Below are 25745 nucleotides of genomic sequence, written 5' to 3'. Positions count from 1 at the left end.
TCTGTGATGTGTATGCCGAGGAACTTAAAACTTGCTACCCTCTCCACTACTGTTCCATCGATGTGGATAGGGGGGTGTTCCCTCTGCTGTTTCCTGAAGTCCACAATCATCTCCTTAGTTTTGTTGACGTTGAGTGTGAGGTTATTTTCCTGACACCACACTCCGAGGGCCCTCACCTCCTCCCTGTAGGCCGTCTCGTCGTTGTTGGTAATCAAGCCTACCACTGTTGTGTCGTCCGCAAACTTGATGATTGAGTTGGAGGCGTGCGTGGCCACGCAGTCGTGGGTGAACAGGGAGTACAGGAGAGGGCTCAGAACGCACCCTTGTGGGGCCCCAGTGTTGAGGATCAGCGGGGAGGAGATGTTGTTGCCTACCCTCACCACCTGGGGGCGGCCCGTCAGGAAGTCCAGTACCCAGTTGCACAGGGCGGGGTCGAGACCCAGGGTCTCGAGCTTGATGACGAGCTTGGAGGGTACTATGGTGTTGAATGCCGAGCTGTAGTCAATGAACAGCATTCTCACATAGGTATTCCTCTTGTCCAGATGGGTTAGGGCAGTGTGCAGTGTGGTTGAGATTGCATCGTCTGTGGACCTATTTGGGCGGTAAGCAAATTGGAGTGGGTCTAGGGTGTCAGGTAGGGTGGAGGTGATATGGTCCTTGACTAGTCTCTCAAAGCACTTCATGATGACGGAAGTGAGTGCTACGGGGCGGTAGTCGTTTACCTCAGTTACCTTAGCTTTCTTGGGAACAGGAACAATGGTGGCCCTCTTGAAGCATGAAGGAACAACAGACTGGGATAGGGATTGATTGAATATGTCCGTAAACACACCAGCCAGCTGGTCTGTGCATGCTCTGAGGGCGCGGCTGGGGATATCGTCTGGGCCCGCAGCCTTGCGAGGGTTAACACGTTTAAATGTTTTCCTCACGTTGGCTGCAGTGAAGGAGAGTCCGCATGTTTTGGTTGCAGGCCGTGTCAGTGGCACTGTATTGTCCTCAAAGCGAGCAAAAAAGTTATTTAGTCTGCCTGGGAGCAAGACATCCTGGTCCGTGACGGGGCTGGTTTTCTTTTTGTAATCCGTGGTTGACTGTAGACCCTGCCACATACCTCTTGTGTCTGAGCCGTTGAATTGAGATTCTACTTTGTCTCTGTACTGACGCTTAGCTTGTTTGATTGCCTTGCGGAGGGAATAGCTACACTGTTTGTATTCGGTCACCTTGTTTCACGCGAATGCTGCCATCAATCCACGGTTTCTGGTTTAGTAATATTTTAATCGTTGCTATGGGAACGACATCTTCAACGCACGTTCTAATGAACTCGCTCACCGAATCAGCGTATTCGTCAATGTTGTTGTTTGATGCAATACGAAACATATCCCAGTCCACGTGATGGAAGCAGTCTTGGAGTGTGGAATCAGATTGGTCGGACCAGCGTTGAACAGACCTCAGCGCGGGAGCTTCTTGTTTTAGTTTCTGTCTGTAGGCAGGGATCAACAAAATGGAGTCGTGGTCAGCTTTTCTGAAAGGAGAGCGGGGCAGGGCCTTATATGCGTCGCGGAAGTTAGAATAGCAATGATCCAAGGTTTTTCCAGCCCTGGTTGCGCAATCGTTATGCTGATACAATTTAGGGAGTCTTGTTTTCAGATTAGCCTTGTTAAAATCCCCAGCTACAATGAATGCAGCCACAGGATATATGGATTCCAGTTTGCAAAGAGTCAAAAAAAGTTTGTTCAGAGCCATCGATGTGTCTGCTTGGGGGGGAATATATACAGCTGTGATTATAATCGAAGAGAATTCCCTTGGTAGATAATGCGGTCGACATTTGATTGAGAGGAATTCTAAATCAGGTGAACAGAAGGACTTGAGTTCCTGTATGTTGTTGTGGCCACACCACGTCTCGTTAACCATGAAGCATACGCCCCCGCCCCTCTTCTTACCAGAAAGATGTTTGTTTCTGTCGGCGCGATGCGTGGAGAAACCAGCTGGCTGCACCGACTCCGATAGCGTCTCTCCAGTGAGCCATGTTTCCATGAAGCAAAGAACGTTACAGTCTCTGATGTCCCTCTGGAATGCTACCCTTGCTTGGATTTCATCAACCTTGTTGTCAAGAGACTGGACATTGGCGATTAGAATGCTAGGGAGTGGCGCGCGATGTGCCCGTCTCCGGAGCCTGACCAGAAGACCGCTTCGTTTCCCCCTTTTACGAAGTCGTTTTTTTGGGTCGCCGGCTAGGATCCATTCCGTTGTCCTGGGTGAAAGGCAGAACACAGGATCCGCTGCGCGAAAGTCATATTCTTGATCGTACTGATGGTGAGTTGACGCTGCTCTTATATTCAGTAGTTCTTCTCGACTCTATGTAATGAAACCTAAGATGACCTGGGGTACCAATGTAAGAAATAACACGTAAAAAAAAAAAAGAAATGCATAGTTTCCTAGGAACGCGAAGCGAGGCGGCCATCTCTGTCGGCAAGTTTTTGTGAGATTAATATAACTTTGTTTTAATGTTATTGCTGGGGCTTCAACAGCATAAAAAGAGTTAATGAGGTATTTAAGAAATAATTAGTAGTAGGATGTATCAATATAAATACAGGAACTGCCTTTTACCACATATTAAAAACATGTTTTTAAAAATATATTTTCTGGTTTCAGAATATCTATGGATAACTGACCACAGTGATACAGTTATATAAGGATCATGGTGTGGCCCCAAGGAAGAAGTGTGGTCGTTGTTTCGCCAGCGAACGGGTCCACTATGTCAACAACTCCGCTGATCTCCATACAATGTAGTTCCCAGGATCCTGGATTTTAGAGGGCAGACTGAAATTTGAGACCAAGGTCCCCTGTGTGGTTTAACAACAAAACTTTGATGCACGATCATGATGTTTTTTCCTAAATCTTGATAATTATATTTGTATCAAATTATTCAATTTTAGATGTTTTGCATATGCCATTGTGCAATGCTCCAATAAACAAACTGTAATCATGTTGTCTGATATTGATATATTTATCTTTCATCACTGTTTCAGATCAATGTAGTACTGGCAACAGCTTCTCCTGCAAAATCTGGACGTAGCTGCTCCCAAACATCGTAATTGGAAAACCAATTGATGACTGTAGGTGGGATTGTCAGGGGAGAAGCAGGGTATTTGCTAGTTACAGAATTGGTAACTACAGATTGATTAAGTACTGTAGAATGAATCAATATAGCCTAATGAAAAGCCTAAGCAATACATTGTGCATGTCTGTCTGCATGTGTAACCTGTCTATGTGAAAGTGAAACTTAAGACTATACCATATATATTTGTTGTATATGTCTGACAAACATTCTGATTTAACAAATCCTCCTAGAAAGTTTAAATAGTATTGTTTTATGCAAGTGTAGTGTTGATGTTTAACTACGAGAGAAAGAGACCAAATCAAGACGCTGGACAGAATGGAATCAAGTATAGCAAAAAGGCAGTTTATTAAAGTCAAAGATATCTTGTCCTTGCAGTTAAGCGTGCACGGACCTATTCATATAGCTCAGAAGGAGTTAGCTGAAAAGGCTGCTTAAACAGAGTGTGCAGCGGATTTTGTACATAGAATGACATAGGTTGATTCTTGTAGTTCTGTCTTCTGACTGGTCGGTGAAGGTTGGAGGCGGGCCTGCTCTAGCCAGAGCAGGAGCCCCATTGGTGCACAGCAGAGTCCTCTGCTCTTGGCACCCGACCAGTAGAGGGGAGTGGAGTGTGTGTGTGCGTGCTCATGAAATGTTTGTGTGTCAAGGAAGCGTGAGATAGGGGGACTGGCAGTGTCTCAGGTGTTTCCTGTTTTTGCAGGAGTGCATGCAAGGGTCAATGTCAGTGAAATAGTTTGGCACTCTAAGCTCGTTAGTGTTGCAGGATGTTATTTTGTAGTTTACAGGGGAGTGTATTTGAGTGATGGCAACTATGTGTCCTTCGGATAATCATGTTATTGCATGTAGGCTCTAAACTTGACTGAGGACACTGGGCCCAGAGTTATCTGAGGACATCTGGTTTAACCAGAGCGTTGGCCAGCTAGTAATGCTTGATATTTGATTATTTATATAACAGTAGGGCTATTCAAATAAACATATTAATCAAATAGGCCATAGAATAAATAATGTATTTATGAAATGCACTTGTGAACTGGCTTTCACTTATCAACCAACTTTCGAGTAAGCTATATGGTAAAAAAGGCACTCAATATCCGATCACTTCACCGAAACATTTGCATACCTTTTTGGTCAATAAATGCGATCTTGTAAACGTTGTCACCAACTGATTCTACTGGTCCACAATCTGCGCCACCGGAATTACGGCGAATTTCAAAGTACTTGTTCATCTTCTCTTTCTGTGATGTGTCCAGAGTCTGGCACTCGAAGAAAACATGGTATTCCATATTATAAAGTAGCCTGCTATTACTTGTCGTTTAGAAAGAGCAAGTCAGTCGATAAGGAGAATAACGATTTTAAAAAATAGGGGAGCGTTGTCAAACGTATTTTATTGCTTTGGGCGGGTTGTGTGTTTTTCTTTACTGGACACGGTGGTGGTTTATTCAGTGGGTTTATTTTCCCAGGTTTACATGCAGTCTGACTTTCTATCCTGCCCTCTATCCATATCTGCAATAGGCTAATTGTCATGAGTTATATAGACCAGAGATGCGTGAATATTTTTAGGCTAAGTGATCAGATATTGCGTGCCTTTTCTTTTTACCATATTTCTTACTCGGGTCATATGTGGAAGTTGGTTCATAAGTGAAAGTCAGCTTATAATTGAAAGTTGCTTTTTCAATATATGTTTTAATTCTATGGCCTATTTGATTAATAGTTATATTTGAATAGGCCTACACTTGGATGACACAATAATATTTCAACTTTCTAAGAGGATTGTTAAATCAGAATGTATGTCAGACATACAGTATGCAACACATAAATATGGTATAGGCTTAATAAGTTTCACTTTCACATAGCCAACTGTTATGAACGAATGCATTCTTTAGGCTTTTCATTATATTAATTTATTCTACGGTACTTTGTCAATCTAAACATTATGAAACGTTGTTTTATGATAGGCTAACTAGCAATCATACCACACATAAAAGCATTCAAAGCTGCATCCATTTTGTATATGAATAAGCGGAAAGGGGGTTACCTAAGGTAAACTCACCCCATTCCGTACAAATGTGCGCAACCACAACATTCAAACGAGCATACAAAGAAAGCTAATGGGACTGTAACGACTGTGTTGACTTCAAAAACGGGGGTGTGAACTAGGTTTCTATTCAAGCGTTGATCGACATGGTAATGGCTCTATAGTATTGGAGAAAAGTTGAGAACTGACCCTCGTGAACTGACCCTCGTGACGTGTCATGCCGTAACGTACAGCAAGCATAAAGCAACTATTTCGCATAAAGCACTTCTCTCATCGTTTAAAATCTAGAAATGGACAGTGACGGGGGTAAGGGGGGATACCTAGCCATTTTTTGCATCATCACTGCAAGCATCATGACTCTCAAAAGCCACTTTTGAGTTGAGTGAAATCATCCAAATGATAATATTGCAAGAGAAGTTGTAATTGTTACTTCATTAGAATCAATAAAACCCTACGTTATGAGTTTAATGCTAAATTGATAGATGTACTGTAACAATCAAAGAACAACTAACTGTCTGTGCTCTGTTTCTGTCTGTGCTCTGTTTCTGTCTGTGCTCTGTTTCTTGCAGGCTTTGCAGGAGCAAAGGTCATCTTCAGGGAGAACAACACTGAAAAACGAACCATCCAGAATGGCTAACCGGAGTTGCTTGATGACCTGCTCGAAACGATAACGAGTGACTTGGGGTTAAAAGGCAACATTAGGCTACAATACATGGACAAAGATTTTGACAACAAGTACTTCAATCTGACCTCTGAACTGACCTCTGAACTTCAGGATTTGGGGACAGTGAAGGTGATCCAGGAGCACACCAACTCACCTTTGACCAGTACCCCTGTTGAGACTGGATCTGACTCAGCCTCACATGGCTCTGACGACTGCATTTCCATAGCATTGGATGGCACGATCATCCTTCGAGTCTGTGTCGTCCCGAACCGAACAGTGGCCAAAGAACTTTCCGATTACACGCATCTCATATGACAGTGAGATCCAACTCCAGAGGGCAAATGCTGAATACCAGGTTAGCCAAACAATGCTGACTGACAGCTCCAAGCTGAAATCTGAAATACTGGAGGAAAAAGGCCTACCCAGAAGAAGTAGACTTAAAGGGTCTTATTCTGGTGACATGAGCATTGATGCTTGGCTACCATTTAACAAATAAAAATGATCTCGCACTTTTGCCTTTAATAATCTCATCATATAGTAGGTTATACGCGAGCTGTTTGCTATGAGCATGTGCCAATACCAGAGTGGGCACATATTTATTTTCTTTGTATTTTATTTATTTGAGTAGGGACAGATGCAATAACACTGACACATTGCAATTTACAACAATAACATGTTAGCTTGCGCTAATTTACAATTTACATTCACCAGCAGCCCCAAACGTCTAAAGAATAAACTACAGACCAGCCTAAACAAGCTTGTAAGAATTGTACTTTAACTCCCCCCTCATATTCATCTGGATGTCAAGCATATGTTTTGTCTGTATCTCTGTAATGTGTCTGTATTTATGTAATTGTATATGTATTTATGTTTTAAAAAATTACAGGGATCACAATGGAAATATGTCCCCGACTTTATTGCGCAATCACGGTCACTTTAAAACATCCTTTCCTAATACATTTTTTTGAATAGGGATGGCTGAACGAAGCAGAAGTAACTCATTTCCAGGTTTTAGGACTACAAGCTGGCAAGCTCTATATGGCATGCTTCAAACTCAAAATACGTCCGGCTCCAAAGGAATACGAGGATGATGTCAGCGCTATCACTATCTACCTGTTTTAATGGGTGCATTTGAATGGTAAGGCTAAAGCAACCTACTGTAGATGAAAGTTAAGGAGGGTGACTGAGACGCCCACCATTTGGTGCAACACAGACCTGGTGGAAAGTGTGGTGAAAAAGAGAAAACACTGTATGTACTACTGAGTTTTGATGCCGAGTTTTTACCAGATAAAGTCAAGTCAAGGGGTCAGTTATCCCGTGAAAGCTTTTGTCCTGAACTCATTACTGTGTTTTAGGTGTCAAGCTCATGGTCATGTGGCAGCACTGTGTAGGTGGGAGATTCCTAGATGCGAGAAATATGCAGGAGGACATGAGACAAAGGAATGTGCAGCATCGATGGGAAAAAGTGTGTGTAAACTGTAGGGGTACCCAGGGTGCTGGAGATCAGAGGTGTCCAGTGAGAGACAGGCAGGTTGAGGCAGCCAGGATCAGAGTAGTGCAAAAGGTGTCTTATGCTGAGGCAGTGAAGAGAGTGGTAGACGAAGATGGGTCCAGGGTGAGGCAGCCAGGATCAGAGTAGTACAGAAGGTGTCTTATGCTGAGGCAGTGAAGAGAGTGGTAGAAGAAGTTGGGTCCAGGTTGAGGCAGCCAGGATCAGAGTAGTGCAGAAGGTGTCTTATGCTGAGGCAGTGAAGAGAGTGGTAGAAGAAGATGGGTCCAGGGTGAGGGATGCTAAAAGGATCCTTGTCAGAACACCAAGGTCAATAGAGAGTGCAGGGCCGTTTCCAGGCATAAGCGACATAAGCAATCACTTACTTAGGTGCAATTTCGAAATTTGGTAATGCATCAGTAGTTTTTCTCTTGTTATGTCAAGTCACTGACAGTCACTCAATTAACCATGTCAGCCAACCGTTTTTAGATTGGTAGTTAGTCTAGCCAGCTATCTAAACTTGTATATTTTTCTCTCCACCCCATCACAAAATGGGTAGAATTGCACACAATTAGCTGTAAAACAGCAACAAATGATCTGTACCCATGGCAAAATGTGTAGAATTGCAGGAAATTGACTTTAAATCAAATGATTCTCTCCACCATCAAGAGGGGGGCCACTAAAATGTTTTGCCACGAGGTGAGCCCCCCCAACCAAATCTCGCTTAGGGCCCCCAAAAGCCTACAGCCGGCTCTGAGAGAGTGATAGGAATAATTCAGTATTATTATAATATGATTCAGTATTATTATTATTTTTATCATGGCCATGATTGTCAACTGTACCGCAGGAATGGAACGTAAATCACAGAGGATAGATGTTGTGGTGACAGCTGCCGAGACGTGCTTGGGTATATGAGATTTTACTGTATATGAGTTACAAGGTGTTTTGAACGATAGTGTCCTGTCCTTCCAGGTGTAGGATCAGATTGGGCCAGAGTAGTGCAATTGTAATTTGGTTTTAATGGGTGTAGGGTTAGTTGGTTGGGCAATTTTTTCATAGTGTAATGAATTTATAATACAGAATAGTAAGCTAAAACACAAGTGGAGGCTGGTGGGAGGAGCTATAGGAGGACGGGCTCATTGTAATGGCTGGAATGGATTAAATGGAATGGAGTAAACATGTGCTTTCCGTATGTTTGATGTGTTTGATGCCGTCCCATTTATTCCATTCCAGCCATTACAATGAGCCTGTCCTCCTATAGCTCCTCCCACCAGCCTCCAATGTGATGCACAGCCAATACATTAGGTGGCGGCATGCACCTACAACATTTGTTTGCGGACCGCCATAATACTAAAGAAGAAGAAGAAAGTCGAGGAGTGAAGTCAGGAGAGGTGCATCTGTGACAGCCGAAAGTCGGACACAAATATGATTTTCCAACAGCAAAGCTCAGATCAATATGACAGTGTTGCAATTGTTTATACAAGTTTTTCTTTATAATGTTGACCCCCATATCACACCCTCACAAACTGAAGTCATATGTGGGTAGAAGGAATTATACAACAAACAAAGTGATGAGGCTGTTTGTATGTGGCTGCCGCTGCTATGCAAGTGACCTGTGTGTGCAGGTGATCAGGGGTGTATTCATTCTGCCGATTCAGTTGAAAAACATTTCTTAAACGGAAGGAAACAAAACAGGGATAGACCTGCCTGAATTTGTCCAATAGAAACTTTTGTTTTGTTTGCAAAACATAACGTTTTTCAACTGTTTGGACTAATGATTACACCTTAGATCAGCTGGATGCAGGCAAGAGTGTGCAAGGCAGTACTGAATGTGTCACTGTCTGTCATCTTGATTACTCCAATTTGTCTCTCCACATATGCACCTACATTCAAAACATTAATTTGTAGGCTAGGTTGTAGCAACCTCGTTATGGGTATAGGGAAAATGTGATTATCATGTAGTAGCCTAAAACTATCAATGATACATGGAGCTGGATGAATGGAATATGAATGAGTCATCCAATATACTGTGATAGTATGTCCACTGAATACATGAAGTGGCATAGTTGGTTCCAGTTTAAGTCAGGTTTTTGGCCACGTTCGCGTGGGTCAAACAAAAACAAGCTAATAATTGGTTGACAATAGGGCCACACACAATGCAGGGGATGGCTGGTAAAGAGCAACTGCAGAAACTTGCAGTCGAATGCAGTCAAAACTACATTACCTATGATCACATGATTTTTGTAAAGTTCATGCAGTCCACATTAGGCGCAAGTCTGACCATTTTTATCCCCATAATGCAACACACTTTGAAAGGCGGTGACCACATGACAAAACTGATCAGCTTGAACGTGCCCAACGTCTATGTTGCCAAGTAGAATACAATAAAGTGTGTTTCTTTTGCGAGAAGTGTGCTCGCGCGCTTCAGCCTACATTGATTGGCAAGTTCACCTGCAAAAGAAAACTGACAGTAGGCCTGTTCGAATGAAACCTATTTGAGACCATGTACAGTAGCTATTAGAAGAAAGCGAATAGGCTACTTTAAGTTACAATATGGAAATTTACAAATACCCCGTTTTCTTCGAGGTTCACAGTCTGGATCCTGCACAGAAAGAGAAGATTGAAAAGTACTTTCAGGTTCTCCGTAAATCTGGTGGTGGAGACTGCGGACCGATAGACAATGTTGGTGACAACGTTTACAAGATCGCATTTTTTGACCAAACAGGTATGAAAATGTTGAAATTAGTATTTGAACTGTACTTGAAACTTAAGGTGAAACGTAAAAAAGTATCTTAAAATGTTTTCCTGTGGATAATTCTGGAACAGTTTCACTTTCACATTTAAAATGGTAAAAATTAATAACTCATGAATTGATTGTCACAGAAAAATAAAAATAGATATGGTTAATTCTATAAAGTATACTTATACAACCTTTGCTTTGACTAAAAAATCCAGTTTTGATTTGATGTAAATACATAACATCTTTTAAATGCAATTTAAAGCTATATAAATCAATAACTAATTCAGCTGTTGTCGCAGAAACATCAAACTAGATATGATTTATTCTATATCAGTACATTTTGAATACAAATTCCAGTTTTGATTTGTTAGAAATATATAAGATGCCATTAAAAGTGGTATAAATCAATAACTAATTCATGGTTTGTCACAGAAACATCAAACTAGGTATGATTGATTCTATAAATGTCTAGCATACTTTTACAACCTTTGTTAAGGAAAGTTCCAGTATAATTAAATCAAGTTTTCAAAGCGCTGGCAGTGCATTCAGACTTCTATCACCCGAAGCATGCGCACAAGATACAAGCAAGCCATTCGTACTTGCAGAGCTTGTGCACCTGTATACAGGGTTCTGTTCCTGCGTCAGGTGAGTCTGATGGCACCACCACCCATATAACCGATAATGTCCAACGTAGGGTGTACCGGTACTTCAGATTAGCTCAATTACCATTTACTTAGCCTCTGATGCAGGGAGCAGGAAGCAGGTGCAGTTAGTGAGTTTAATAACAATGAACGATAACAAAACAAGAGAAGCATCTGACATGGAAACAAAAAATACTACCTAATGACAAGAGTGCTACATAAAGGGTAAGTAATCAAGGGAGTAATAAAGTCAGGTGTGACTGATAATGAGATGCAGGTGTGCGTTGCCAGGACCGGTGGTTAGTAGACCGGCGACGTCGAGTGCTGGAGAGGGGGAGCGGGAGTAGATGTGGCACTCGGCCCCAGCCGCAGGACGACTCCGACCAGGATGCGCAGCCCGGTCTGGACACAAAGGTGGAATTCTTGGATGATGTTGGGATCTAGAATATAACCACTCCTCTGGATTGTACCCCTCCCAGTCCACCAGGTACTGGAGCCGACCCTCATGACATTGTAAGTCTAGGATGGATCTGACGGCATAGGCAGGGAGGGGGGTGTCATGGGGGACGGCATCAGCCAGGGGACCAGGAACCACTGGCCTGAGAAGGGAAACATGAAAAGATGGTGAGAGCCGGAAGTTAGTGGGGAGTTGTAATCTGTAAATAACATTGTTGACCCTCCAGAGGACCTTGAACAGCCCCACAAACCAGGGACTCAGCTCCTTACATGCTGGTGGAGCGGGAGGATCCTGGCAGAGAGCCGGACCGATCATCAGGATGGAACACGGTAGTCTCACTGCAGTGGCCATCCGCCTGCTCTTTCTGACGATGCGCTGGAGTCTCATGTGAGCATCGTTCCATACCTCTTCTGCGCGCCTGAACCACTCGTTTACCACAGGAGCTTCGGTCGAGCTCGGAATCCATGGAGCCATGGCTGGCTGATAACCCAGAACACACTGGAAGGGATTCAGCCCGGTGGAGGAGTGTCGCAATGAACTCTGGGTGTATTCAGCCCAAGGAAGGAATCGGGCAAAATCCCTGTGCCGCTCCTGGCAGTGGCTCCTCAAGGAAACTTCCCCAGCCCCTGGTTCATCCTCTCCACCTGCTCGTTAGACTGACGCCGGTACCCAGAAGTGAGGCTGACCATGTCCCCTGGCTTCTCCATGAAAGCCTTCCATATACTTAATGTGAATTGGGGGCCACAATCTGAGACAATATCCTCCGGAAGGCCATATTGCCGGAAGACCTGCTGAAGACCTGCCACGGCGATCTGGATAGCATTAGGGCGACAAGAGAGAAGGATGAAATGGCATGATTTAGAGAATCTGTCCACTATCACCAACATGGTGGTAAAACTTTTAGAAGAGGGGAGATCAGTGACAAAGTCAATGGACAGATGAGACCAGGGACGCTGAGGCACAGGAAGAAGTTTCCCTACTGGAGGGTCCCAGGGGGATCTGGATTAGACACATACAAAATAGGAGTTAAAACCTGTTATGGCTGCATCCCTTTGTTCTCAATTTACGCCTGAAGACATACCCAAATCTAACTGCCTGTAACTCAGCCCCAGAGGCAAGGATATGCATATTATTGGTATCATTTGAATGGAAACATTCTGAAGTTTGTGGAAATGTTAATTGAATGTAGGAGAATATAACACAGTAGATCTGGTGGAAGAAAAGAGAAAGAAAGAGCATACGTTTTCTGTCTTTTATTGTTGTAGTATCATCTTTCACATGTACTAGAATAGCCACACAGTCAGATAGGATGCTGGAGATTATGTGGATGGATAACACAAGAGGGCAACAGTAGGTGTGCAGAGTTTCAGACTGATAACTTCAGGAATGGGTGAGCTACATGACATTTAGCATGAAGTCACCCAGGTGTTCCACACAAGTTGCCCAAATGTACCCAAGTGGCCGAATTGGTGAAATGACCTATTAACTATATGCAACATATTAAAAAGCAATTCTAACACACACACAAAAAAAATGTTTTAAAAAATTAGAAAATAAATATAAAAAAAAAACAGTACACCCTTTGGAAGTCCTCGACACAATATTTTGCTGCCTGTGCCATGTCCCATAGCAGTCTCTTTCTGATGTATCTCACTCTTTCAGTCCAGGAGAGGGTACTTCAGAAACCTAATCATGTGTTGGAGATGCCTGGAGGACCTCTCATCCTCACTCTGAGAGGCAGCCAGGAGCCTCCACCCACAACATTCAGCAGTCAGGTGTGGCCAGACTTAACAGACACACCTATACAGTACATGCAGAGTCACATAACCTGCTAGACACAACATTTATGTTCCATAACATGAGGTCAAACCACACAGACGTCAATGCAGTGTTGTTGTATTTACATCCCAGTAAACGTTTAGTCATATATCATGGATATATATATATCATATATCTGTCAGGTAAACTTTATTATCCCTTCAAATGACGTCAAAAAAGTCTGATTACATTGCATGTTTGGTTTTACTTATTGTTATAATAAGTAAAACATGAATTTACAATATGAGGAATGACATTAAAATAAATTCCAACTGAAAGCAATCTGTACTAAACTAACAAAATGGACAAATGCCAAACCAGTTGCTAGATTTCTAATATAATCCAGACGCAGCTGTACGGTCGACCTACAATAATAAATGAATAATAAACATAGATAAAGACAGACATAATAATCATTAACAGTGGAATTCCCCAGGACTTACACCTTTTTATCTCTGACTCTAGAGTCACCAGTCCCTCCCATTCCATCCCTCCCTCCCTGTCCAGACATCCCCACCCGGTTTCCTAGAGCATGAACTCCATCTAGACTCCTACCTCCTGAGATACCTGAAAGAGAGCCCTGGGGCTGGAAGAGACCTGCAGCAACAGCTGTCCTCTCTGGGCTGCTCTGTCCACCTCCATCCAGAGGACAAGAGGGCAGTGTTCAGAGGCTCAGGCCAAGCTGGGTCATGTGGAGATGGGGTTGGGGTGGGACCATGGAAGACACAGGTCGAGAGACTGTTCAAACAGCTCCAGGAGCGGTACAAATGCCACTATGAGGTAGACCCACGTAAGCTCCAGACTCTGCTGCAGAGCAGTACCCTGGGTTCGGAGGATGTGAGGGTTTACTGCGAGGCAGGGGAAGTGTTTGCGGTGGTGGTTGGGGAGGGGCCCGAGGTCCAGGCCAAGCTGAAGGAGCTGGAGGCCTTCCAGGGTCAGGGTCTGAGCTCCTGGAAGCAGGAAAAGATCAGCACCACCTGTCGTCTGGGACAGTCCAAGCTCCGGCTTCTAGAGGAAGTTATAGAGAAGGATCTAGGTGAGGCTGTTCCAGGGGTGAGGGTGACGCGCAGTGTCTCATCTCAGCTGGTGCTGGAGGGTTCAGCAAGTGAAGTCTGTACAGCCAGACAGTTAGTTACAGATAAAATCTCTCTGGTGCTGGAGCGGGTGGTGCCTGAGGTGTCCCCCCAACTCCTGTCCTTCCTGAGGGATGAGTATGGGAGGCCTGGGAACCTGAGCAGTCTGCTGGGGTTGGGACTCCATGTGGAGGTAGAGTTGGGGGATACAGAGCTCCGTCTGTTCTCCCTCTCCTCTGGGAAACTGGACCAGGCTGAGAAGGATCTGCTGCGGGAGTTTGGGGAGGAGAAGATCGATTTTCCCAACTGTGGCACCCTGCCATCTGAACTGAAATCCAAGCTTGAGAAGAAGGTGAAGGAGATGAACCAGAGCAGATGCAGGGTGGTGGCAAGGTATGGTCCTGGGTGTAGAGTGCAGTTGCTGGGCCACCTGAAGGAGGTTCAGGAGCTGAGGGAGGAGATTGGGGCCTTTCTGATAGACCAGTCCAGTGTGGAGGAGACAGTGTGTCTCCCTTACCCGGAGATTGCTGACCACCTACCAGAACTGCTGGAGAGGATCGGTGTGGAACACACTGGGGTGACCCTCTACCCCTCAGCCATCCACCCCACTGTGGTGCTCTGTGGACCCTCTGTCCGGGTGGCCCAGGTTAGGGACAGGTTGGGTCCCGCTCTGGCCTCCTTGGTCCACCAGACTGTGACCATAGACCAGCCGGGGGCACTACGCTACTTCCAGGGCGTGGGAAGGGAGTACCTGGGAGTGGTGGGTCGCTCTCAACACTGCCTCATCCAGCTGCACAACCACGGTGGTGTTGCCGGCGAAGCTCGCGCCGGACCAAGACTGGAGGAGATGGTCACAGCCACCAGCTATCGCCTCCAGTGGGGGCTGCAGGTTGTGGTACGTCAAGGTGACATCACCAAGGAACGGGCGGATGCGCTGGTGAACGCAGCCAATGAGGACCTGGATCACGCTGGGGGCGTGGCTGCAGCTCTAAGCCGTGCGGGGGGGCCTGAGGTACAGCAGGCCAGCAGAGATCGGGTTAGGCAGATAGGAAGAGTACCCACAGGTACAGTGGTACAGACTACAGGAGGGAAGTTGCCTTGTAAGATACTGCTGCACGCAGTGGGGCCAGTAGGGGGCAGCGTAGGTGGGAATGAGCGCCCTCTGCTGGAGAAGACAGTAAAGGCAGTCCTGGATCTGGCAGAGACCCTGAAGCTCCAGACCCTGGCCATGCCCTGCATCAGCTCAGGTATATTCAGCATTCCTCTGAAGGTTTGCTCTGAGGCCATAGTCTCTGCAATGAGGGACTTTGGGAGGGAACAGCACATCCTTACCAAGGTCACTCTGATTGATGTGAGTGGAGAGGCAGTGAGAGCCATGCAGGAGGCCTGTGATAGGCTGTTACAGGGTAAGAGGGAGATTCCTGAGTGGGAGGTAGAGTCCAGCACCACCACTACCACTACACATGCTCCTCAGAGAGACAGCACTGCTGCCTCCACCAGGGGACCAGTGGCTCCAGAGGTCTGTGTCCAGGTGGAGATCATCCAGGGAACCATAGAGAAACAGGAGGTGAGAGAGCCTCAATGTTCCCTTTCTCTTTTATACTTCGTCTTCCTTTTTCTCTTACCCTTTTACTTAATTTCTTTATCTCTCCCCCCTTTCTCTGTCTGTCTCTCTGCCTGTCTCTCTGCATGTCTCTCTGTCCCACTGTCTGTCCCACTGTCTGTGTCTTTGTCTGTCTGTCTGACTGTCTGTCTCTCTCTGAAGGTGGATGCCCTGGTGTCCCCCATGGTTGGTAGTAACCCTCTCTCCTCCCGAGTGGGTCATGTCTTGTCGGATGCAGCTGGACCGGCGCTGATGACAGCGTTTCAGAGGGAATTAGGGGGACGGACTGCACCTGGTGACAACGTCCTGGTGGAGGGACTGTCTGGTCTCAGCTCTGGCCGCATCTTCTTCCTCAGCTGTCTACACTGGGACAACAACCCCCAAGGACCAGCAGTACAGGTTTGTCCCCTTGTATGTGTCCCTGTGTCCGTGTGTGTGTGTGCATGTGTCTTCACTTGGCAGTTGTGACCTTTGAACCACCATTAACCCAGCACCTCTGGTCCTCTCTCAGGCTCTGAGGCAGGGTGTGAGGAGAGTTCTAGCCTCTTGTGAGATCCAGGGATTCTGTTCTGTTGCTTTCCCTGTAGTTGGAACTGGTGTGGTTCTCCAGTTCCCTCACAATGTGGTAACACAGGTTCTGCTAGAAGAGATCCGTAAGTATGAACAGAATCGAGCGAGCAGAACCCCCTTCCTTGTCCGCATTGTTGTCCATCCCAATGACAGAGATTCTCCCAAGGTGAGATGAGACTTTCTTGACTTCAATGAATGTTTCATGCAAAATCAAAACTCAAGTTACTGTTTAACACAGTTCATCACTGGTTGCCCTTGACTTATGGTTGTATTCTGTTTTACTTCCAGGCTTTCCAGACTTCCCAGTGTGCTTTGCATGTCAGAGGGTTTGTAATGGATGCTTCTCCAGATCAGAGTGAGTTAAGGAAACTATTCCTGTCATATTACAAGTACACCTTTGCTGTCTTCAACCAGGATCTCAGCGATCATTGACTTATTGCCTGCGTCCGTAATGGGTCTGTGGTCAAACGACCACCCCTCATCACTGTCAAACGCTCCCTAAAACACTTCTGCGAGCAGGCCTTTCTAATCGACCTGGCCCGGGTATCCTGGAAGGATATTGACCTCATCCCGTCAGTAGAGGATGCCTGGTTTCTCTTTAAAAGGGCTTTCCTCACCATCTTAAATAAGCATGCCCCATTCAAAAAATGTAGCACTAAGAACAGATATAGCCCCTGGTTCCCACCTGACCTGACTGCCCTTGACCAGCACAAAAACATCCTGTGGCGTACTGCATTAGCATCGAATAGCCCCCGCGATATGCAGCTTTTCAGGGAAGTGAGGAACCAATATACACAGTCAGTTAGGAAAGCAAAGGCTAGCTTTTTCAACAGAAATTTGCATCCTGTAGCACTAATTCCAAAACGTTTTGGGACACTGTAAAGTCCATGGAGAATAAGAGCACCGCCTCCCAGCTGCCCACTGCACTGAGGCTAGGAAACACTGTCACCACTAATAAATCCACAATAATCGAGAATTTCAATAAGCATTTTTCTACGGCTAGCCATGCTTTTCACCTGCCTAACCCTAAGTGTCATGCACAAGTAGATGTCCTAACCTACTTGCCAAAACTATAGTTTGTTAACAAGAAATTTGTGGAGTGGTTGAAAAACGAGTTTTAATGACTCCAACATAAGTGTATGTAAACTTCCAACTTCAACTGTACATGTCCTGTAGTTATTACTATGCATGACATTCCCACATTGTAGCCTGTACATTGAATATATTCACTGATAATGTACTCTTCCTTGGCAAATAAAGGTGCGGTTCAGGTATGAATCTCTGAGACATTATTTTTCAGTCATGTCAAACTCCATTATTTGAATGATGCTGTGTCGGCATGTATATATTACAATTATACACTTCAACAGTGTTTACCACTCCTGCTCCTGGGACATCAATGATTACACACTGTAACTATGAAATAGACTAGAAACATGATTGATTCGTAATTCATATATACAGAAAATAACTATGCATATCTAACTCCCTTCATCTGCATTAGTCTGAGGACACAGGATAGTATTTCAATGAAATACTTAATTTCAACCTGTGGAGAATTTGAAACGTTTTCTTGAAAGAAGTGAATTATCCAGGTGTTATAACTACATAAATGCATTATAATTATGATAATTTTAATATTATATCATAAATACAAGTTCAATCTGAACTTCAATGCACGTATGTTGTGCATTATAAAACAAGGAAGAAAGACGAGGTGGGGAGAGAGGTGTAGAAGACAGAAAGGGAAAGAGGTAAGAACAGAGGCAGACAGCATATGACTCATGAATTACAGTGCTACCCTAATATTCTCTCAGTTCATTACAATTGCGGTGTCTCCTAACCAGCCTTGGGCCCCCAGTTGGCCCGAAGGTTATCTTAAGAGCGGGTGAGGTGGCGATGACAGGACTGGATTCCTCTCTCACATCAAAACATACCAGCAGACGAGCGACAGATGGATGGAGAGAGAACATGATTAAGCCTTGTTTTCTTATTCTAACACGGTCAGTCATCATAATCATCAGGAGGTAAAATGCAAAACTGACCTTGGATCATTAACTCTGGGACTACTACATTTCTATCTGTATTTCAATGTAAAGCATCTCTTTAATAACTCTTCCTGTTGACCCGAACAAGTGACATCTCACCTATGATCATGCTGTGCCCTCTGTGTCAGCCAGTTCAGAATGGGGAGGGGTTCACCAAACCAGCTTATATAACCGTAGAGAGTTTAGAGAGAAGGGGGAGATGGATGAAGTGAATAAGAGAGAGACTCTTATTTTGTGTGTGTAGTCTCACCTGGTGTCCACACTAAGTGGCTACAGAGTACTTTATGATGAAAAACAGACACATGAGGACAAACAATAGAAGATAATGTCAATAGAAGATACTGTATGTGACGCAGACACCTATCGGAGTGTACCTGAAACATTTTACAATAGAGGGCTGTGTCTCACCACTTGGTTATTGTAAGTCTAAACCCCAAGGAAATCATGACTTGGCAGCAACAGATAGTCCAGTGAAAATGGCTGTGTTTATGTGGTGTAAATCTGAAAATTAGCAGCTGACATCTTAAGGTTTTTTAAATTAATGCATGTGAGACAGTTTCCATGTACAACAAGACAGGCAGAGATGGAGAAAAACAACACAGAACAGTTTAATTATCTCTGGTTATGGACATTTTTGCCAGCAATAAACCTTCCCACGGCCTGTTCCTCGGACAGTGAACATCTGGCAATATCAAAATTTTCAACCCCTTGATCAGCTCGCTCTCTAAATGTAAAGAAAACAGCTTATTTTTTATAGATCTGAAAACAATAACTGAGATATCTAAAGCAGCAGGTGCCATTTTTAGACGTAAATACAGCCCAGTGCTGCTTACTTGAGATGCCGTCTTCGTAGGTGTCCGCTTTGATGCACTAAATGCACAAAAAAGTGTGATTACTTCAAAACGACGGCAAGCAGCTGAGAAATATGGTCATATTATGAAACTGGGCTCCACGGTGGATGCAATGAACTAGTTTTTATCAGAAAAGAACGTTGTTAAAAATGTAATGTGTCCAGCTAACTACGATTTCAGAGCACTCTAAGTCTGAATGTACCAGATCGCAGAATAATTACTTTATTAGCGCTCAACACCTGTTGAATATGGAAGTGGTCAGTAAACGTCAGAAAAAAAGCACAATTAAATTGTTTCCAGCAGCACATTCACAGTCACCAACACTCTGGTTAACACGAAAACTGCCTTACCAGCTCTGCTAGGGTGAGTAAAATGGTCAGTGGTCTCATTTGTGTCTGGAAGTAGCTAGCCAACGTTAGCTTGGGTGCTTGACTGTTGTTGTAAGGCCAGAATGCTCAAATCAACCCTACTCCTCGGTCCGAACGTCCAGTGTGCCCTCCGAGAGCGAAACGGTCTGAATTTACAAGCAGACAATTTTTCTCGGAATTTAAACACCATAATATTCATCAAATTAATTAAGCCAAATTTCTTCAAACCAATCCCATATACTATGTTATTACAAAAAAAGCTTTTAAATTCTCTGGTAATGCCAATACGGAATACTAACAAATGCTTCTCAAAGATGCCCACTGGTGGTAAAACTAGCAATAACTTGCAGTAACAGAAGAAATGGCTGAGAATTAAATGACGTGCCACAGAATGCTGCAGCAGCACGCAGGGTGTGCCGCAGTATGACACAACTTTTAAAGGAGGAACCACTGTACATGGAGGATATTTGTGCAGAATTCTGCATGCAGAGTCTCAATTTAGTATTTGTCTCATTTTGTGAATGATTGGTTGGTGAGCGGGCCCCAGACCTCACAACCATAAAGGGCAATGGGTTCTATAACTGATAAGTAAGTATTTTTAGCCAGATCCTAATTGGTATGTCGGCTTTTATGTTCCTTTTGATGGCATAGAAGGCCCTTCTTGCCTTGTCTCTCAGATCGTTCACAGCTTTGTGGAGGTTACCTGTGGCGCTGATGTTTAGGCCAAGATATGTATTGTTTTTTGTGTGCTCTATTGCAATGGTGTCTAGATGGAATTTGTATTTGTGGTCCTGGCCTTTTTTGGAACACCATTATTTTTGTCTTACTGAGATTTACTGTCAGGGCCCAGGTCTGACGGAATCTGTGCAGAAGATCTAGGTGCTGTTGTAGGCCCTCCTTGGTTGGGGACAGAAGCACCAGATCATCAGCAAACAGTAGACAATTGACTTCAGATTCTAGTACTGTAGGGTGAGGTCGGGTGCTGCAGACTGTTCTAGTGCCCTTGCCAATTCGTTGATATATATGTTGAAGATGATGGGGCTTAAGTTGCATCCCTGTCTCACCCAACGGCCCTGTGGAAAGAAATGTGTTTGTTTTTTGTCAATTTTAACCGCACAGTTGTTCTTTGTGTACATGGATTTTATAATGTTGGATGTTTTTCCCCCAACACCTCTTTCCATCAATTCGTATAGCAGACCCTCATGCCAAATTGAAATCAACAATGCATGAGAAAACTTTGCTTAGGTTAAGGTTTGTTTGTTTGTTTGTCAACTATTTGTTAATTTCTCTGTCTCTCTGTCTCTTTGTCTCTCTCTCTCTCTGCCTTTGTTTTGGTTTGGTTTTTTTTGTCAATTGTTTGTCAACCTCTCTCTCTCTCGCTTAGCCTCCTTCTATCGCCACGTCTCAACCACTCAGGACGAGGTCTCTGCCACGCTGGGCAGTGTCAAGCTACAACTGGTCTTTGGCGACATCACCCGTGAGACCACTGATGTCATCGTCAACACCACAGACTTCTCAGCCAACCATTCAGGTAGCACTAGTTATCATTGTCCTCCAATGTGCTTTTGATTAGTCATCACTGTGTGTGTATGTGTGTTTGTTTGTTTGTTCTGTTCTCTGTGTCCCCTCACGTTCCCTTATCTTCCTCTAGGTGTCTCCAAAGCTATTCTGACTGCTGCAGGTTCCACAGTCCAAGCAGCGTTAGCACAAGGTTGGTTTTACAGTGTTCTCATACACAATCCTATTAACACAATCACAAACTCTCAGAGCAATCCGTTCACACAAGTCAGAAAGTAATCATTTGACGAAGGAAAATCTTTTTCCACTGAGATATAGAGACATTGAATAATTACTTCACAGATCGCTTTACTAGCTTATTCTTCACTTATTAATGGAGGCAGGTGGGAGGAGCTATAGGAGGATGGGCTCATTGTAATGGCTGGAATGGAATAAATGGAACGGCATCAAACACATCAAACGTATGGAAACCACATGTTCGACTCCGTTCCCTTGATTCAATTCCAGCCATTACAATGAGCCCTTCCTCCTGTAGCCCCTCCTTCCAGCCTCCACTGTCACTCATATGTCTATATTTGAACACTAAGTGCCTACCAGTGGATGCTGCTGAGGGGAGGACGGCGCATAATCATTTCTGGAATGGAGTCAATGGAATGGCATCAAACACATCAAAGACGTGGTTTCCATGTGGTTGATACCATTCCATTGACTCCATTCCAGCCATTATAATGAGCTGTCCTCCACTCAGAAGCCTCCATATCTTTATTTTTCTCTCCATCAGTGGGTGTGCCAGGAGACTTGATGTGCACCACAGGGCCCGGTGCACTGGGCTGCAAGGAGATCGTTCACGTCAGCTTTAAACGCGACACACAGAGGATCAGAAAGGTCTGTGGGAAGATACTGAAACAGTGTGAGAGAAAGGGCTACCGCTCTGCAGCCTTCCCTGCAGTCAATACGGGTATGTACAGTATGTCTTATTTTGTGTGAAATGCAATACCGACTCCCTTAATTTGCTCTTGTATCAACCCTCTGCCATACCAATTTGTGTTCAATAATTTTTATTGTGCTCAGTTGTTAGGCGTTAAATTTCGTAGGACACAATTTAGTTAATGTCAAAACAAATACTGATGAACAAGTTCATTAGTGACAGCAGCATCTAAATTCTGTAATATACTGGTTAGATGATATTCTAGACATGAAAAAAACGTGTTTTTTTTGTCCAGGAGCAGACTCTGGCTCTGTGTGTAAGGCCATGTTGGATGGCATGGCGTCAAGTGTGAGGGATTTGTCCCCCAACATCCTCTCTGTCATCCGCGTTGTCATGCTGCAGAGACCCGTCTTCCAGGCATTCAGGTCAGTCTCCATTTTAATTGTCTGAAATGGTGGGGTCTCTGATGTGTCTTGGTTTGAATCAGGGGCTTCCCAACCCTGTTCCTGAAATGCTTGGCTACAGTTCAAACACGTTCATTTGACCCCCATTAGCCCTCGCGCTAGCCACTTCCCCTCATCAAAACCGGATGCAGTTTGATAATCATCTTAAGTGGAGGTCCAGTTGACAAACAGCCCTCGATTTAGCTGGAGGGACCGAGTGAAGAACCTGGATCACTTGTCTGGTTGATATGACCCACAATTCAATTCAAAATGTAGTCAAGTGTCAAACTTCAGTGGTTGCAATGTGTCCAATTTAGCAACGCGGCTGCATTTTCGGTATGTGAGACAAAATTATGATGCTATCTTGCAAAAATAATTCATAGATTACATTGATTTTAGCGTTGGCAAATGGGAATTACGATCAAATTGGCTGAGTCTCGTAGTGAGGAGCATATAAAACATAGCTAGCTTCATAAACATATTTTGGGTCATTTATTGAAATAAATTACACACATACCTTTCAGTGTTGGGATTGGAGCGATAGCTCCCAGTCGGCTCTCCAGCTCTGACCTGCAAACAAACAAAAACATAAATAAAATGTCCTGTCCAAAGCTTTATTGAAATAAATTACCAAACTATAAAACTAGCTAGCCAGCTATGGGTAACTGTTGCTAGCTACCTGATAAAACTGCTAGCTAGCTACGTTAGCTTGCTAGGTACATTAATAGCTTTAGGTTGGTCGTTTTTAAGCTGAACTTCAAGATTTCTACCAAGGACGTTGCGCCTCCGATCATCGCTCTCCCTCGCTTGGGCAATGGACATTGAGGGTACACTCGGATGTGATGATGTAAAACGTCATTCAAGGGCTGAGGGTTTAGGTCCGAGGGCTCTCTACTTGGCGTTTGGACTGCAAGCCCTACCATGCTGTAGGTTTAGAGTGGAACCCTTATGTAGCACACCTGATTCTAATAATTAGCTGGTTGATAAGCTGAATCAGGTTAGTTACAACTGGGGTTGGAGTGAAAAACTTAAGAGGTAGCTCTCCAGGAACAGGGTTGGGCAACCCTGGTTTAAATGGTATGGTAAGTTTGTTTGTAGTTTGCTTCACTTATAGAATGAGTTTTGTTATTTTCCGAGTTTTAGTTGTGATGTCTGGATGTTAAGCTTTGGACAGGACATTTTATTTATGTTTTTGTTTGTTTGCAGGTCAGAGCTGGAGAGCCGACTGGGAGCTATCGCTCCAATCCCAACACTGAAAGGTATGTGTGTTTGTGTGTATACTTGTATGTACAAATTATCCTTATTCTTGGGTATGTAGATATAACTTGGGCCCAGAGTTTTACCTGGTGATGCTTTGATGACAGGGAAAACGTTGGATCCTAGTTATAAAATGTGACTTTACACTCTGTCTTAACTCTCCTCTCTTTGTCTCCTCAGAGAGAGCCCAACAGATACTGAAGAAGAAACGGAGGATCAGCTTTTCCTCCCCCTCGCATGGCTCCCTTCCCCCTCCTCATTACCCTTCCAGGCCTCACCATCACCCCCTGGAGACCGCCCCCGGTGGTGCTGAGCGTGGTGGGGCGCGGGGCGGACGCCATCAGGGGGGCCAGGCGGGAGCTGGAGGCCATCTTGCAGAACCAGCTGACTCAGAGATGTGAAGGGAGAGGACCTGTGCATGCTGGGAGAGGTGGAGCTGCAGGCCGTGCAGAAGAATGCCAAGGTCCTGGGAGAGAGCCTGGAGCTGGGTAGAGTTCAGAGGGCAGGAGGGGTGGAAGCTGGGGCTGGAGCTGGAGGTGGAGCTGCGGCTGGAGAGGGGTTTTATGTTCTCCGAGGCCTGAAGGAGGACGTTCTGAGCGTGCGCGAGTTGCTGGACAGTGCGCTCAGTCGCGCCCTCCGTAGGGAGCTGCAAGATAGAAATTCGGCACTAATGGCCCTCAGAGTCCAGTGGTCTATGTGCAGGCATGGTGACGTTTGGGAGGAGCTGGGGATGCATGACAACTACCATCTGGAGCAGGCACACCTAAGAGGACATGTCTCAGCAGAGCTGGATGTCCCAGATGGGAGCAAAGTCAGGGTGAACCTGAAGAACAACATGGCCACTGACTGGGAAACGGGTTGCACCTATAAGATGAAGCGAGAGGAGAGTGAAAGTACGGATTGAATTGTTTTATTTTCAGTTTTAGAATTTCTGACATAGTTTTATTATATGTTATATTTTGGTCAGATAGCGGATGCTTTTATCCAGAGCGACTTTACAGTCAGACGTTGATTTGTAGTTCACACTAACCCTTCAATCCATTATGTCATCAGCCTGATGACCCATAGCCACTATTGATTTCACTGTTATCTTTAAAACACGTTTAACATTTTAAACATCTTCTGATAGTCCTGTTCATGCCGTAAACTCCACTTATAGTCCTGTGAGCCATTACAATGAGCCCGTCCTCCTCTAGCTACTCCCACCAGCCTCCAATGTGATGCACAGCCAATACATTAGGTGGCGGCATGCACCTACAACATTTGTTTTCGGACCGCCATAATACCAAAGAAGAAGAAGAAAGTCGAGGAGTGAAGTCAGGAGAGGTGCATCTGTGACAGCCGAAAGTCGGACACAAATGTGATTTTCCAACAGCAAAGCTCAGATCAATATGACAGTGTTGCAATTGTTTATACAAGTTTTTCTTTATAATGTTGACCCCCATATCACACCCTCACAAACTGAAGTCATATGTGGGTAGAGGGAATTATACAACAAACAAAGTGATGAGGCTGTTTGTATATGACTGCCGCTGCTATGCAAGTGACCTGTGTGTGCAGGTGATCAGGGGTGTATTCATTCTGCCGATTCAGTTGAAAAACATTTCTTAAACGGAAGGAAACGAAACAGGGATAGACCTGCCTGAATTTGTCCAATAGAAACTTTTGTTTTGTTTGCAAAACATAATGTTTTTCAACTGTTTGGACTAATGATTACACCTTAGATCAGCTGGATGCAGGCAAGAGTGTGCAAGGCAGTACTGAATGTGTCACTGTCTGTCATCTTGATTACTCCAATTTGTCTCTCCACATATACACAGTGGTGGGCCGTCAGGGCCAGCAAGGCCTTCTCTGCCTAAACATCATCAGAATATATATTTTCTTTAAATATATTTTCCCACAAATATGTATTAAATTGTTCCCCAGAGTAAGAGTTATACTCTTCATTTCATAGCTTTCCTCTTGGTGGCACTGCTTCCAGCCCCAGGTTGAGATTTGGAGGGTTGGTCTTTATGTTAGATCTTTTATCCAATCATATTCAGCCATCATGTGTTGCCAGGGGTCTAAAATCTGCCCCCAGGCCCTCAGAATCAACACTGCGGGCGCTTGTAGCTTAAAGGGAATGGA

The 25745-nt window shown here is 44.5% G+C and overlaps 2 protein-coding genes across 3 annotated transcripts; both read left to right on the top strand.

Moving 5' to 3' along the window:
• The first annotated feature begins 9684 nt into the window (after positions 1-9684).
• Positions 9685-25549, top strand: LOC149980794 (protein mono-ADP-ribosyltransferase PARP14-like). Of its 2 annotated transcripts, none has more exons than XM_090183550.1 (12): positions 9685-10028; positions 12804-12916; positions 13467-15599; positions 15798-16034; positions 16147-16371; positions 16494-16560; positions 20857-21003; positions 21124-21183; positions 21772-21948; positions 22214-22343; positions 23568-23620; positions 23799-25549. In XM_090183550.1, exons 1-12 carry the CDS (start codon positions 9857-9859, stop codon positions 24017-24019), a joined length of 3735 nt encoding a protein of 1244 aa, XP_090039676.1. In that variant the 5' UTR covers positions 9685-9856; the 3' UTR covers positions 24020-25549. The 2 variants fall into 2 exon arrangements, with proteins under 2 accessions (XP_090039676.1, XP_090039675.1); XM_090183549.1 differs by having other exon boundaries at positions 9690-10028; positions 13425-15599.
• On the top strand, positions 24037-25549 carry LOC149980795 (uncharacterized). Its single transcript, XM_090183656.1, has one exon. The coding sequence runs from the start codon at positions 24037-24039 to the stop codon at positions 24520-24522; it is 486 nt and encodes a 161-aa protein (XP_090039782.1). The 3' UTR covers positions 24523-25549.
• Positions 25550-25745: the final 196 nt, after the last annotated feature.

Source organism: Oncorhynchus mykiss, chromosome 9 (genome assembly GCF_057628025.1).
Source record: "Oncorhynchus mykiss isolate SJ-2025 chromosome 9, ASM5762802v1, whole genome shotgun sequence".
Lineage (NCBI taxonomy): Eukaryota > Metazoa > Chordata > Actinopteri > Salmoniformes > Salmonidae > Oncorhynchus > Oncorhynchus mykiss.
The sequence above is the reverse complement of the archived record's forward strand: the minus strand, read 5'-3'. Positions and strand labels throughout refer to the sequence as shown.

Coding starts and splice junctions, on each gene's coding strand:
- LOC149980794 (XM_090183549.1), top strand. CDS start 9,857: ATGGAAATTTACAAATACCCCGTTTTCTTCGAGGTTCACAGTCTGGAT. Junction 16,561..20,856: donor GGATGCTTCTCCAGATCAGA/GTGAGTTAAGGA, acceptor TCTCTCGCTTAG/CCTCCTTCTATCGCCACGTC. Junction 22,344..23,567: donor CCCGTCTTCCAGGCATTCAG/GTCAGTCTCCAT, acceptor GTTTGTTTGCAG/GTCAGAGCTGGAGAGCCGAC.
- LOC149980795 (XM_090183656.1), top strand. CDS start 24,037: ATGCTGGGAGAGGTGGAGCTGCAGGCCGTGCAGAAGAATGCCAAGGTC.